The sequence below is a fragment of the Dromiciops gliroides genome, chromosome 6 (genome assembly GCF_019393635.1).
Source record: "Dromiciops gliroides isolate mDroGli1 chromosome 6, mDroGli1.pri, whole genome shotgun sequence".
Classification (NCBI taxonomy): domain Eukaryota; kingdom Metazoa; phylum Chordata; class Mammalia; order Microbiotheria; family Microbiotheriidae; genus Dromiciops; species Dromiciops gliroides.
In genome coordinates this window covers 95,043,689-95,059,371 of record NC_057866.1, presented here as the reverse complement: position 1 = coordinate 95,059,371, position 15,683 = coordinate 95,043,689, and the positions used below count along the sequence as shown (strand labels likewise).

Sequence of the window (15,683 nt, the reverse complement as noted above, 5' to 3'; positions counted from 1 at the left end):
ATATAAATAGTATACTACATAGTGTACTATATAATATCTAGTAAATATAATATACATACAATAGCAGATTATACTTTACAGTATCTTACACACAGACTGTTCTTACTTTACATAAATTCACATTATACAAATTTGACTTTACATAAAGAATTTTATCTCCTTTGGGTCATTCTCCCTGTGGTCATCACAGTATTCCAATAAAACTTAGGAAACTGGGCATGGGATGTGTGTGGAAGAATTTTGAAAGAAATTCGTACTCCAAAATTTTTTTTAAATCCCTTATGCAAAACAATGTGGATGATAAGACGCTATATGATGCAGACAGCATAAACAGTTTTGGGAAGCTGAGAAGCATCTCTTAAGTCTGTTCCTTCATGTATGTAGACAGTGAGTGATACTATGTTTCTCCCTGTTTTCAATAGTGATCCTTATATTTTTACCAAGGCTGATGGTAAACATACTCTTGAGGAGGAAAGTGAACCATCTCTTAAGCATAAACTAATAGACTTGGAAATGAAAATGAAAACAATTCAAAAATATGAAGGACAAAAATTGCCATCAATAACATGTGAACTTAGTCTTGCAGTTTTGACTGCGAACACTATAGTGAAGGACGCTGCCTGGATAGAGGAGTACGGAAAAAATAGTGTTTACATGAAGTTGACTTATCTATTGAAACAAAGAAAAGGCACTATTCTAGAGATTCAGAAGCTATTAACTATATGGATAGAGAACCAGACTCAAAAGAATATTCCATTAAACTTAAATGACAATTCAAGCCAAGGCTTGACAGCTAGGTGGTGCTGTGGATAATCTGCATTCAGGAGGACCTGAGTTCAAATGTGGCCTCAGCCACTTGACAGTTACTAGCTGTGTGACCCTGAGCAAGTCACTTATTCCTCATTGCCCCCCCCATAAAAAACCAAACAAACAAAATAATAGATTTAGGTGCCTACTTGCAGGAACAAGTCTTTAATGTAGACAAAACTGGCCTGTTTTATCAAAGAATGCCATCTCAAACCTCCATCTCAGTAGAGAAAAAAAAACTACTTCAAGGCATAAGGCTTTGAAAAATAAGAGTTACTCTTCTTCTGGGAGGAAATGCATCTGGGACTTGCAGATTAAAACCTTTTCTTGTGCACCACTAAGAAAATCCCATAGCATTGAAAAGAATCGGCAAGGCAACACTACCTGGCATTATTTCAGTAACCCTAAGGTATAGATGCCCCTTGTCATCTTTGAACACTGGTTTATTTACTGCTTTTTCCCAAGAAGTTTTGTAATGGTAATGGCATTCCTTTCAAGACTTCACTTATTTTGGATAATGTCCTGGTCACTCTTCCCATCTGGATCATTTTAATGAAATGTAAAAGTGGTCTACCTTCCACCTAAAATGCTCGTGTTATTACAACCTTTGGATCAGGGAATAATTTTTAATTTCAAGGCATATTATTTACACATTTGCCCAGGCAATTGGAGCTTTGGATGCAGATAAGAACTTGAGGGGGCAGCAAGGTTGTTCAATGATGAAGTGCCTGGCCCTGGAGTCAGAAGGAACTAAGTTCAAACATGGCCTCATACACTTAGCAACTGTGTGATCTTGGGCAAGTCACTTAACCCTGTTTGCCTTAGTTTTCTCTTCTGTAAAATCAGCTCGAGAAGGAAATGGCAATTGTCTTTGCCCAGAAAACCCCAAAAGGGTCGTCACAAAGAGTTGGACACAACGAAAACAACCAAACAACAAAAGGACTTGACACTGAGAGATTTCTGGAAGTCCTTTAATATTTACTATGCAATTTGGAATATTTCTAAGGCATGTGAATATGTAACAGAAACATGTATGAAAAAAGTTTGGGGGAAATTGTGCTTGCAGTTCTTTGTGAATTCAACAAAGATTTGAAGAAGTGAGTAACAAGATTGTAAAATTAGCACAAGATTTAGAGTTGGAAGTAGATGAGAATAATGTGGAGGAGCTGATTGAAATCTCATAGAGAAGATCTGACAAATGAGGATCTGTTTGAGCTGCTAGCTGCAAAGATTGCAGAAGGAGAAAGGAAATCCTTGGAACCCAAGGTCGAAACACAAAGACTCACAACAAAACAGTTGGCAGAAGCATTTCATCATTTGAGTGAATTTATTTTTCTTGTATTGAAAAGATGGCTCCAAATACTTAAAGATTTTTAAAAGTTTAGTTGGACAATATTGCTTGCAGTATTTATTTATTGTCAAATATACAAGGGAAAAAAGAGAGCCACTGTCCAAACATCTCTCAGGAGCTTTATTTAAAAAATTTCACAACCCCCAACCACCAGTGATATAGGCTAGGTCCAGAGGGTGGGAAAGAAGCAACCTACTATACATTGTACTGTGCATACTTTATCATTAACTTTACCTTTCACTTCATAATTATGTTTATTATCATGGTACAGTATTTAGTATGTCTACATTTTAGTATATTTTATGACTTGTGTAAAGGTATATTTTTGTGTATGCCTTTGATATGTAGGTGAAGTGAAATGAGTGGGTAGAGGCAGATTCACATTACATAAAAATCTAATAATTGAGAGGTGTGTGGAGCGATCCATTTAAACTGAGACCTGGCTCTATGCTAACAGTATATAGTGTACAATAGTATAGCATACTAAGACACAATAAAGTTCCATACTGCTGCTGTTGATACATGTAAGCAGCACTAAAATATAATTTAACAATAACTCTGGGGGGTTTTTATTAGAAATTTGACTTATCCCTTGCTTTGAGCTCCAATTTACTGGTCTATAAACTGTACATGATAATATACTACTACTTCTTAGGGTTATCAGGGGGAAAGTGGTTATGTAAATCTTAAAGAGCAAGACACTTGTGAATGGTGTCATGCTAAAAAGAGTAGTAGCAATTCATTTATCAAATATTTTAAATTTTGCAGAGCACTTAATGAACAATAATCCAGTGGAATATGTAATAGAAATACTTTCCTTATATTACAGGACAGCAGATTTAAGATTTAAGATTTAAGATTTGCCTGTGTTTAAATAGCTATTAAGTACTTGACAGTAGAATTTAAACTTAGATCTTCTAATTTCATAATCCAGTACTCTTTGCACTGTGCCATGCTATCATCATTATTACAAAATAGTTCCTTTGCAGTGTCCTTTAAATAAATCTACCAGAATGGCCTTATAATTTTGTGTTCTGTTTTGGTTTTGCTTCTCAGTGGTAGTGATGATGAAGATGTCGCACCTTTATCAGCTAAATTTGCTGATATTTATCCACTGAATAACTATGATGACACGGAAGTTGTAGCCAACATGAATGGAATCCATAGTGAACTAAATGGTGGGGGTGAAAACATGGCATTGAAAGATGAGGTATAGTATGAATTGGTCATAGCTAAGGAATGAATCAGCCATGCCTTTTTAATGACATTAAAATTTGTTTATGTTAGTAGTTATGCACACTTTTTCCAAAAGTAATTCATGTTGCCATTTCTTCGTTATATGTATCCCAAAAGTCTTAATGAAATTTTAACTTTTAATAATTTGTAAGATGAGGGGATTGGACTAGATGTCTTCTGGGATCCCATGTGCATTGATCCTGTCGATTGTCAGTGTATATAAGGTATGACAATTAGCCTATAAGATTTTCACCATCTGTTCCAATTTATCTTAGTCTAAAAAATCCATAATGGCATTATGTTTTTTATCTTCATTAGATTTTGTTATCAATAGCTTGGACTTCTGTCCAGGACTTTTTGTTAGACTCTGTGAGTATGAATCAATGCTAGTTTACACAGCCAGATATTACAGAATTCCAGATTGGCAATTAATAAGCAACTTTAAATTTTTAGTCAGATTTCTTATTACAAAACTAATAAAGACCAAAGGAATTTATTTGAAAAATATAATTTCTTTAAAAAAAATTTTTTTAAGTCTCCTCAGGTAAGCAGCACTAGTAGTAGTTCTTCAGAAGCTGATGATGAAGAAGCAGATGGAGAAAGCAGTGGGGAACCCCCAGGAACTCAAAAGGAAGAAATAACTCTAGGAAAAAGAAGTCCCAGAAAAGATGAAGCTAAAGTGGATAGTCCACCACCATCTTATCCAAGTCAACAGGTATAGGGTAGTTTGTTATTAAAAGTTTTTAGTTTTATATATGACCCTTTCTGAATTTTTTTTTTAAATCTCTCAAGGGATGTAACATTCCTCCCCAAACTCTCCAAAGTTAACCTAGCTGCCCCCTGTCTACTTTTATTTAGTTGTGTTTATTAAAAATTCTCTTGGGAGCAGCTAGGTGGCACAGTGGATAAAGCACCAGCCCTGGATTCAGGAGGACCTGAGTTCAAATCCGGCCTCAGACACTTGACACTTACTAGCCGTGTGGCCCTGGGCAAGTCACTTAACCCTCACTGCCCCACAAAAACAAAACAAAAACGAAATTCTCTTATGATGATTGCCTCAAAGAACCTTTATACTTTGATTAAACAAACCTAAGACCTTTTGTACTCAAATCTAAAAGGATGAAATCTGTAGAGTTTCATATTTCTGTAAATCAAAGCACAATTATTTAGTGCCATATATGGTAGTTAAAAAATCTTCTGTTACTTTCCTTTGCAGTTTGGATAATGTACTTAGTCTATCTAGACATACTACAGGCATATCAGACCCAGGCATAGCCAGTCCATTAATTTCAACTACTTCTACAAGTGGTAGAGGTAGCCACAGTCAGAATGATTATGCAACTGTCTGCATTGATCATTAAGATTGCCAAAATGAGGGGCGGCTAGGTGGCGCAGTGGATAGAGCACCGGCCCTGGATTCAGGAGTACCTGAGTTCAAATCCGGCCTCAGACACTTAACACTTACTAGCTGTGTGACCCTGGGCAAGTCACTTAACCCCAGTTGCCTCACTTAAAAACAAAAACAAAACAAAACAAAGATTGCCAAAATGAAAGAGGCATGGCTTTAATTGCTTCATTTTCTTTTATACTGCTTGTTGTGAGGGCCAGCTAGGTGGCTCAGTGGATAAAACACCAACCCTAGATTCAGGAGGACCTGAGTTCAAATCTGGCCTCAGACACTTGACACTTCCTAGCTGTGTGACCCTGGCAAGTCACCTAACCCTCATTGCCCCACAAAAAACAAAAACAAAAACAAAATGAGCAACAACAGCAACCAACAAATAAAAAGAAATATACTGCTTGTTGAGATTTGAGTGTTTCCATTTAAAATCTGATCAATTTCTTTCTAAAGTAACTAAAATATGATAGTACAAATATGTCTTTCTTATCCAGAAGAATGAATATATATATATATATATAAATCATATTATATTTGTGCGTGTGTAAATAAAATGAGGAAGTGTACTTCCATTTCCAAATATTCTGTGATGGCACTACTATACTTAAGGTTCTGGCATATACAGAAAGCTGGTTTTTATATTTTTAAATGTAATTTTGAGCCTTGATAATCGAGAGGAAGATTACAACTAAGTCTATTCTGACTTCCTTGATTTGTATCCAGCATTGCTCGTGCCTATTAATGCACTTTTTTATCTTTGTGTTTATATTGTTTAACTACTATTCAGAAATAAACTGCATTTTGTAATATTTTAAGGATATTTCTTTAGTTTACCCAATAAACAGGTAGTATTTTTTCATTTTAGGCTGACCCAGGTCTAAATACTTGTGAATGCCATGTCTGTAAACAAGAAGCTTCTGGTCTGACTGCATCAGCACTGGCAGCTGGCCGTCTTCCTGCTAGTCACCAGTTTATGAACCCAGAAAAACCTGCACATCCTGCACTTCACCTTTACCCCCATATTCATGGACATTTACCTTTACATACTATTCCACATCTGCCTCGTCCTCTTATTCACCCCACTTTATATACAGCATCCCCCTTTACACACAGTAAGGTAAGTTACATCAAAGAACTGCCACATAGCTATTTCTTTAATAATTTTACCAATTGCTTCTGCATTAAATGCATAAACATTATGTAAACAAGAATATAAAATTAGGTAGTTAGAAAGTTTTGTCCATTGTTAACTCTACTGTGAAGCAGTGGGTCCTTAAATATTCCTTTCTATGTTTCTACCCAATATACCTTGGAAAAAAGGAGGTTAGAACCATGGAAATTTAAAGTGGGAAGATACTTTTATAGATGATTTTATCCAGTCTCTGTTTTATAGATGAAGAAACTCAGTCTTACGAAGGGAAAGTTTGACTTAGGTATAAGGCCACAGTACTCCAAATTTGAAAGAGCAGAATTAGAACCCAAATCTCCTGATTTCCAGTGCTCTTTCCATATCACAGTTTCAGGCTAGTTCACTGTATTAAAAAGTCTTTTCCTTTCATTCATTCAACAAATATTTATCAAGAGCAGCCCATTATGCAGAAGTAAAGGATATGGAACTCCATCGATTTATTGGCTTGCACTTTGACATGGTCTTTTCGTAGTTTAATCTTCATTTTTGTACAGTACATTATATAGCATTGCTTCTGTTTTGCTTCATTTGTTCTTCCATTATCATTAACAGTGATTTTAATTCAACATTTTTCTTAATGTATTATTACTATTTTGGTGTATTGGTAATAACTATAAAAGCTCAAAAAATGAAATTCTTTTCAAGATCTTAAATTAATGACCTTTCCCCCTAGATATTACTTAGTACTCATTACATTATAGAATGGTGAAAAAAGTCAGTGGTCTATACTATGATCTTCTGCATTTGTGTCCTATTCCTACAGTATTATAAACTCCATAGATAAGGAAACTTGTCTTGCTTTTCTCCTAGTGCCTAACAGTATTCTGAAGAGAGTTATTTAATAAATGTTTGTTTTTTTAATGAATATAGTTTGTATAGATCATGTCCCACTAGGTCAGATTCGTGGTGATAATTCCACTTTCATGGTATATTATAATTTTGTCTGAATACCAATTTGAGTTTAGAACTTTTTTGTTTTGCAGTGATCTTTTTTAAAAACATGATAACGTTTTTTTCTGTGTATCTGACTTCAAATTTTTCTGTTCATGGTCTTTATCATTACCTTGACCTACCTTTGAGCCTTTAATTTCTTATTGATGAGTTGATAAGATTGGAGAATAGTAATAGTCACTTTATATTCTGAACTATATAGGTTGGAAGCAAAGTTAGATCTGGATATTACAGCATGCCCTGCTATTCTTTTTTCTTGGTACTTTTCTAAAACCTACAAGTTTGATCTATACTCCTCAAAATCAGGAAAGTCTTGTATTCCAACAGATTATATTATATGTAATGACAATTGTTAATACTCTCCCTGCTCATAGATATTTCATTTCCCCTCATCCCTTTTCCAAAGTGAAATGTAGACTCATAATAAAGAAAATTTCATTTGAAAGAAAGCAGTATGAGCCCTGGAAACATTTTATTACTACTCATTGAAACATTTTATGGTGGTAGTCCAACTATTGGCCTACAACAGAGATTCTTGACCTTTTTTGTATCATGGAATCCTTTAGCAGTCTGGTGAAGGCTGTAGACTTCTAAGAATAATACTTTTTAAGTAAATAAAAAATACATAAGACTACCAAGGACACCAATTATACTAAAATTCAATTTTATATATATATATATATAAATTCAAGGACTTGAGGTTAAGAACGCTTCATCTAAGAGATTTGTAAAAGCTGCTAGACCACAGACAATTCAGAAGTGATAGACATAATGCTGATAAGTGTGGGATTAAGATTCAGGGCTAAACCCCATGTCAAATACTCATATTAATATCAGGAAAATTAAATTAAGGACAATACATTGGCATTTATAGTGAAGAAGTGAGGTGCAGTTAATGAAAAAATTAATTCTTGCCTGATATTGAAATGATTACTTTCCCTAAGATTTATAATTCTGTGTATGCCTATGTTGTCACTGTACCTTACAAAGACTAGAGAATTCTCACTGTAACTTGGGGAAGTTAAATGCCAAAGTGAAAGCAAATACGAACAATATTCATTTTCATTTTGAAAATAAATGTACATACATGAAACTAAGAGAAAATTATGTAACAAAAAGTTGACAAAATTAATTCTAGCTATCCATTCAATTTTTAGCTTTGAAAAATTGTTATTATAAATGACTCCATACCTGTCAACATTGTTCTAATATCGTATTTACCAACTGGAAATAGTAGTGGTTAATAGTAGTAAGATTTTGTTTAAAAAATAAAATAACCTTGTAGTTATATAATTTTAGTCTTAAAGTTGACTTCAAGTGCTATTGAAAAGTGAGCTTTCAAGTATTCAAGCAGAAGATTATTGTCAAAGGGATTACTATTGAGGATAGGAGAGTGAGCTAAATTACTTCTAAGGCCCCTTCCATAATAGCAATTAATATAAGCATAGGAATTCCTGAAGATGCTTGAAGTTAATAAAGCACTAGATTGTCAACAGAATTATGTATTGACATTCTCTTGATTGAATATGTAGTTTAAAATACATGCACACCTAAATGTGCTGAGGATTATCTAAAATTGTTGGAACTCTCATTTATTGTTTCTGAGTCTGTATCTTCTTCCAGATTCTTTGGCAGTATTTATTGCTGGAAGTACTTAGTATGTTTACTTCTGGATTATTAACCATTTTTATGTAATCACTTGCATCTGCCTTTCTTATCTTGCATAGTCAGGTGTTCTGGCTACCTGTTTAGATTTGGGCACAGATGCCATTATTGAATTTTATAAGGAAAAAAAAACCTGTTATAATCATTAAAATTTTTTTATTTTATTTGTGATATATAATTATATTTTATACACATATCAGATATAATATACACAAAGACACATATGACATATATAAATTTTCTACATTGTTACATTTAGATATACCTAGGTATATTCTAATACATACAACTTAGTATTTCAATTTCTTAAATAACTGTTACAAATACATATCAATTTATATAAATAATCTATGCGACAAATTTGTTAAATATAATTACTATATAAATAATACCTAAATAACTCATAAATGCACAACATGTGTGTGTGTGTGTGTGTGTGTGTGTGTGTGTGTGTGTGTGTGTGTGTAAATATATACCTCCTGTACCCTTCCCAGCACACCACCTTTCCAGGTTAAATTTTTTTATTTTTCTATTCCAATCTCTATCCCTCCCTTGCCCCCTCCCATCCCCCTCCCCAAGGCAGTAAATAATTCTATGTGGGTTATACATATATGATCATGGAAAACATCACCATATTTGTCACTTAATGAAATAATGTGAAAAATAGCATGCCCTAATTATCAGTTCTTTACCTAGAGGTAGATAGTATGTTTCATCAATATTCCTTTGGGAATATTTTTGTACAATTAATTATTGATATAATAATTTTTTAGAATTAATCCTACCTGTCCTTTTAGTGTTAATAATTTAGTTGATTATAATAAGACTTTTTTTCTTTTGACTGGCAGATAATAAATACTTAATATATGCATGTTGACTTTCCCTCCCCCTTCTTTTTTTCCTACCATTAAACTTCTAGATTGAGCCCTTGAATTCTGTCACTAATCATAACCACCGAAAAACTGCATTTCATGCTGCAGATAGGACAAACTTCCTATTTATTGGTGTTAGTAACATAAAAAATCCATTATATCTCTTCTCCCAATCTGCTAGACAGTTTTATTTCTTAATATAATTCAAAGTTTTTCCTTAATGTTTCACTGTAAGGACACCTGCTGTAAGGTTGTCTATTTTGTTATTATGGTCTGTCTCAGCAGATGAAATGTTTCTTTTATTAGTAGCATCCTACTTTGAATATAAGAGAAAGAGGAACAGCCACTCCTAAGAAGAATGTCCCATAAGATATCCCTATGTAAACTTTTGTTGTTGACTTTGTTTTGTTTTGAGGGGCAGTGTGGGTTAAGTGACTTGCCCAGGGTCACACAGCTAATAAGTGTCAAGTGTCTGAGGTCAAATTTGAACTCAGGTCGTCCTGAATCCAGGGCCAGTGTTTGATCCATTGCGCCACCTAGCTGCCCCCCTATGTAAACTTTTAAGGAACTGTTGTGTTCTAACTTTTGATTCTTAAAAACGATCCAAGTTGATATGCATAAACAATTTGTTTATTTCAAAGAGATTCCACTGCTGGCTATTATCATAACTCTTTTATGTGCATATGCAGAACACTTAAGGTATTTATACCTTGCATCAAATTTGTATGAAAATAAAATATTGTAAAGCCAAGATATTCCTAATATCCCAGTTATTATTGTTGTTGCTACTGCTACTATTGTTTTATCACAGAATATGTTGTGTCACAATCACACAAAGCTTCTTTCCATCTGTATTCTGAAATATACCATCATTTAAGGTTAAATAAAGTTTCAGGTTGTAGTAAAATAATACAGTGGTAGAGTTCCAATAAGAAACAATGAAAATCATTCACATTTGTTAAAAGCATAGACCAGGGAAAAGAAGGGGCCTTAAGGTAGAGAAGTGATGTGGAAAAATGGAATTGAATTCAGATAGTAAATACGTACTATGTACAAAGCACTGTGATTGGAAAGGAGATAGTATAGATATAATTCAGCTAAGAGAGGGAGAGAGTCTGGAGTATGTCTTAAATGATTAATATAAAGAGACCATAAAATTCCTCCTTTGAGAGGAAATAATTTGATGATATTAAAGATAAGTATATTATTTTAGTGGTTCTGGGCATAAACAAAACTGATGGCATTTTAGAGAAACAGCTTGAAGAGTTGCACATCAGATAAGTTAGAAGTTAAAGGCCAAAGTTAAAAGATGAAGTCATGAATAGATTCTGATATTGATGTGATGAAATAGTGTTTGACCTCCTTGTTTTAGTTGTATAGAATTTTCTGGGTCTGGAATTTTGGCAAAGCCAAAAAAAAAATCTGTATGATTATCTTATGGCAGTAAATATAGCTAAATCTCATAACTGCATATTCCTCTTAGAGGGGGAGCATAGTGTGGATCTTTATGGTTAATATAAATTTCTGCTTACTGTAAAATGGCCAGAAATCCCTTTTTTGTTTGTTATGGGGTTTTTAGTTTTGTTTTATTTTTGGTAAATAGTTTTTTTTATTTTTTCCAACTACATGTAAAGATAGTTTTCAACATTCTTTTTTTTTTTTTATGATTTTGAGTTTCAAATTTTTTCTCTCTCTCATTCTCCTTCCCCAAGATGGCAAGCAATCTAATATAGGTTTACATGTGCAATCATGTAAACATGTTTTCCACATTAATCTTGTTGTGAGAGAAAAAACAGAACAAAAGGGAAAAGCCACCAAAAAAAATAAAGTGAAAATAGTATACTTAGATCTGCATTCAGACTACATAGTTTTTTCTCTGGATGTGGACAGCATTTTCCATCATGAATCCTTTGGAATTGTCTTGGATCATTATATTGCTGAGAAGAGCTAAGTCAATCATAATTGATCATCATACAGTGTTGCTGTTACTGTATACAGTGTTCTCCTGGTTCTGCTCACTTCACTCAACTTCAGTTCTTGTAAGTCTTCTCAGGTTTTTATGAAATCTGCTTGCTCATCATTTCTTATAGCACAATAGTATTCTGTTACATTCATATACCACAACTTGTTCAGCCATTCTACAATTGACGGGCCTTCCTTCAATTTTTAATTCTTTGTCACCACAAAAGGAGTTGCTATAAATATTTTTGTATATGTAGGTCCTTTTCCCTTTTTTATCTCTTTGGGATACAAACCTAGTAGTGATACTGCTGGATCAAAGGGCATGCACAGTTTGATTGCCGTTTGGACATAGTTCAAAATTGCTCTCCAGAATAGTTGGATCACAACTCCACCAACTGTGCATTAGTGTCCTAATTTTCCCACGTCTCCAACACTTATCATTTTCCTTTTCTGTCATATTGGCCAATTTGATTGTGCCTCAGAGTTGTTTTAGTTTGCAAGAAATCCCATTTTTGTTTGAATTCTTTTGTAATAGGCCAAGATTTAGAGGATATCCCCCCTTTTTTTTTTTTTTCATTCCAGCCAATAAAAATTCTGTCAATTAGGGGCAGCTAGGTGATGCAGTGGATAAAGCACTAGCCCTGGATTCAGGATGACCCGAGTTCAGATCCCACCTCAGACACTTAACACTAGCTGTGTGACCTTGGGCAAGTCACTTAACCCTCATTGCCCCACAAAAAAAAAAAAGAAAGAAAAATTCTGTCAATTAGACTCACATGTCTTCTTTTTATGACAGCCTTTAAATGTTCAACCAGAACCTATTTAGCTTGGGGTAGAGATGCCTCTCCTCACAAATGAAATTTATTTTAGGTATAATAGATTGGAGATGTTTCAGCAGCGATGTTTATTAGCAACAGTGTTTTAAGTGTACCAAGAACATAATAAAATTTTCTATTAGAACAAAAGAACCAGGTAAACTTTCTTTGTTTTGCCTTTCTAGTCTAATAAATACATTCAGTCTTTAATGATTCTGAACCTTATGTTATTCTCTGGTTATTGTCCTAAACACGAACTCTGAGATTCCCCTCTGGACCTTGAAAGACTATGGGTCTAGCTTTCCAGCTTGACCACATGTTTATTACTAAACATTTCTGGGTCTGTTGCCTCTTTTGCTTGTTTCAAATATGATCTCTTCCACGAAACTTTCATGTAATTCCTGCACAAGGCAGAGGTTATTTTTCCTGCCTCTGATTTTGCATAACCTTGTTTGCTTCTCTTCAGTTCGTAAAGCTTACCAAGTTTTCTTACACCACCACTTTGAGGTAGGTCATATAAGTGGCACCATCCATGTTTCATAAATGACAAAACTAAAATTCAGGGGGTGAAGTGACTTGCCTAGAGTAATGAGATTTGGAAGTTCTGAAGCCGAAATTGGAACCTAGGTCTGTCTTTATATCGACTCCATCACTGTTTCCACTACACTTCCTTTCCTCCCTTGCATAACTGTTAGGTTTCTTGTGTACTATCGCTTATTTGTATGTCACTTTCTCCACTGCAAGATTATTATCTCTGTGATATCTTGATATCACTTCTGGCCAATAAGTCTTTCTTCAGAAATTCATTTTGTTTTCTTTCTTTTTAAATTACAACTCTAATGAAATTCTCATCATTTAAACATCTCTTAACATTTTTAAAATTTGTGCCTTTTCCCTTTCTAACCAGTAGTGATGTTCAACTGTTTTTGGCTTTAGTATGAATGGGACACTCAGATAAGTAAATTTTAAAACCTCCATAATTTGTTCTATAGAAACTGAACTTAAGTGAGTAGTAGTTGGGCAGTTGACCTTTGTACCTAAACTTCAGAAATGGTTGGAAAATGATGTAGTATTAAATTTCAGGTAGTTCATAAGACTTAGAGATGGAGAGATCCATGGATATCATCTGGTCTAGTCCTTCATCTGACAAGTGAGTAAATGAAAGCCCTGAACAGTGATGTGACTTGCCATGCTGGTGGTGACCAAGAGAGCTGGAATTTGCACCCAGCTAGTCTCATCCTAGAGCAAGGGCTCTTTACACAGGACTTTGACCAACTTTTATTTTTTTAGTATATAATTATCTTCCTCATCTTCTGTTTTCCTTTAATGTCCTCTAACCTCTGGTTTCCTTGGTAGCTAGTACTATGCTGTGTAACCTGTCAACAAATATTTATTGAGAACTTTTCTTTAGACAGACTGGTAAGAAAAGGTATGGGGGAAAAGTAAAAGACAACTTCTTTCTCTCAAGGAGACTTTGGTATAGCTCAGGTGGCTGTCATTTATTCTTTCTTTTTTTTTAAGGGCAGTGAGGACTAAGTGACTTGCCCAGGGTCACACAGCTAGTAAGTGGCAAGTGTCTGAGGCTGAATTTGAACTCAGGTCCTCCTGAATCCACTGTACCACCTAGCTGCCCTCAGCGGTCACTTATTAAGCACCTACTTATATACTGAGCATTATAAGTTCCCTCCATCTAGAGAACTTGCATTGTTTTAGAGACTGCATATACGTAAACAAAGGTGTACAAAACAAATACAAGATAAATTTGGGGTGTGGGAGAGATTTCTAGCACATGAGGAGTCAAGAAAGGGTTCATAGAGAAGGTGTCACATGAACAGTTTTAAAGGAAACAAAGATTTCCAAAAGACACAAGAAAGGGAAGAGTCCATAAGAGACAGCTGGTTCAAAGGCATGTAAAGATTAGAGATAGAATGTCATGTATGTGCAACAGCAAGAAGGTCCATTTGTCTGGATCATAGAGTACAGGAAAAGTAGGATGTGTAATACGGTTAGAAAGGTGGGGTGAATTCAGGTTGTGAAGAAATTAAAAACTACACAGAAGGGGGCAGCTAGGTGGCACAGTGGATAAAATATTGGTCCTGGATTTAGGAGGACCTGAGTTCAAATCTGATCTCATATACTTGATACTTACTAGCTGTGTGACCCTGGGCAAATCACTTAACCCTCATTGCCCTGAAAAAAAAAACAAAAACAACCAAAAGAAAAAAAAAAGTGTTCTGGTCCTGCTCAGTCAGGGCTTCCCTTTAGATTTTGTTTTTAGTTTTTTGTTGGTTTTTTTTTTTTTTAGTGAGGCAATTGGGGTTAAGTGACTTGCCCAGGGTCACACAGCTAGTAAGTGTTAAGTGTCTGACGCCAGATTTGAACTCAGGTCCTCCTGACTCTAGGGCCAGTGCTCTATCCACTGCGCCACCTAGCTGCCCCCCTTTAGATTAAAAAAAAAAAAGCAAGCCACACAGAAGAGCATATATTTTATCCTATAGGTAATACAGAGTCATTGGAATTTATTGACTAGGGTGACATGGTCATACATGTGGTCTTTAGGAAAATTACTTTGGCAGCTATGTGTAGGATGATGGATTAGCGAGGGGAAAGACTTGAGGTAGGGATGTTGTTTTCCCTCTTTCTTGAAGAGATGTGTAATGAATTGGATTTAAGTGAAGGAGAGCTGTGTATGGTCCCCAACCTCCTCTCCTCCAGAGCCATCTGAGTCCAGTGGCAAGATATACATCGGGATGATGGGCAATGGCCCCAGATGTTTAGGCAACTGGGATTAAGTGATTTGTCCAGGGTCACATAACTAGTAAGTGTCTGAGGTGAAATTTGAACTCATGTCCTCCCAGTTTCAGGGCTCTATTTACTGTGCCACCTAGCTTCCCTGAAGTAGGGATACCATTTAAGAGTATATTGCTGGGGCAGCTAGGTGGCGCAGTGGATAGAGCACCGGCCTTGGAGTCAGGAGTACCTGAGTTCAAATCCGGCCTCAGACACTTAACACTTACTAGCTGTGTGACCCTGGGCAAGTCACTTAACCCCAATTGCCTCACTAAAAAAAAAAAAAAGAAAGAAAGAAAAAAAGTATAGACACTTGACACTTAACTAGCTGTGTGACCCTGGGAAAGTCACTTAACCCTCATTGCCTTGCACCTCCCCCCTCAAAAAAAAGTATATTGCAGTTGTCCAAATGAGAGGGGATATTGTGGAGGTAGAAATGACAAGATTTACCAACCAATGTGATACAGAGGATGAGGGAGAATGAAGAGTCAAGGATAACCCTGAGGTTGTCAACATGTGTGGATTTGAAGGATGATGGTGCCCTTGACAGAAATAGGAAGGTCTGGAGGGAAATAAGTTTGATCAGATATATGATAAATACTCTGTTCAGAGCCATGAAAGATTCAGTACAGTGAAGACTGAATAA

General features: G+C 35.2%; 1 protein-coding gene across 3 annotated transcripts in view; it reads left to right on the top strand.

Moving 5' to 3' along the window:
* Positions 1–15,683, top strand: part of FAM193A (family with sequence similarity 193 member A) — a 203,630-nt gene that overhangs the window by 149,514 nt on the left and 38,433 nt on the right. For all 3 annotated transcript variants that reach the window (XR_006353604.1, XM_043971749.1, XM_043971748.1), the window contains exons 12-14: positions 3,215–3,368; positions 3,930–4,109; positions 5,659–5,910. Coding sequence is in view for 2 of the 3 variants with exons in the window: in XM_043971749.1 (XP_043827684.1) it covers positions 3,215–3,368; positions 3,930–4,109; positions 5,659–5,910 (586 nt within the window). In the remaining variant the exon portion in view is untranslated. The remainder of the gene's footprint in view (positions 1–3,214; positions 3,369–3,929; positions 4,110–5,658; positions 5,911–15,683) is intronic.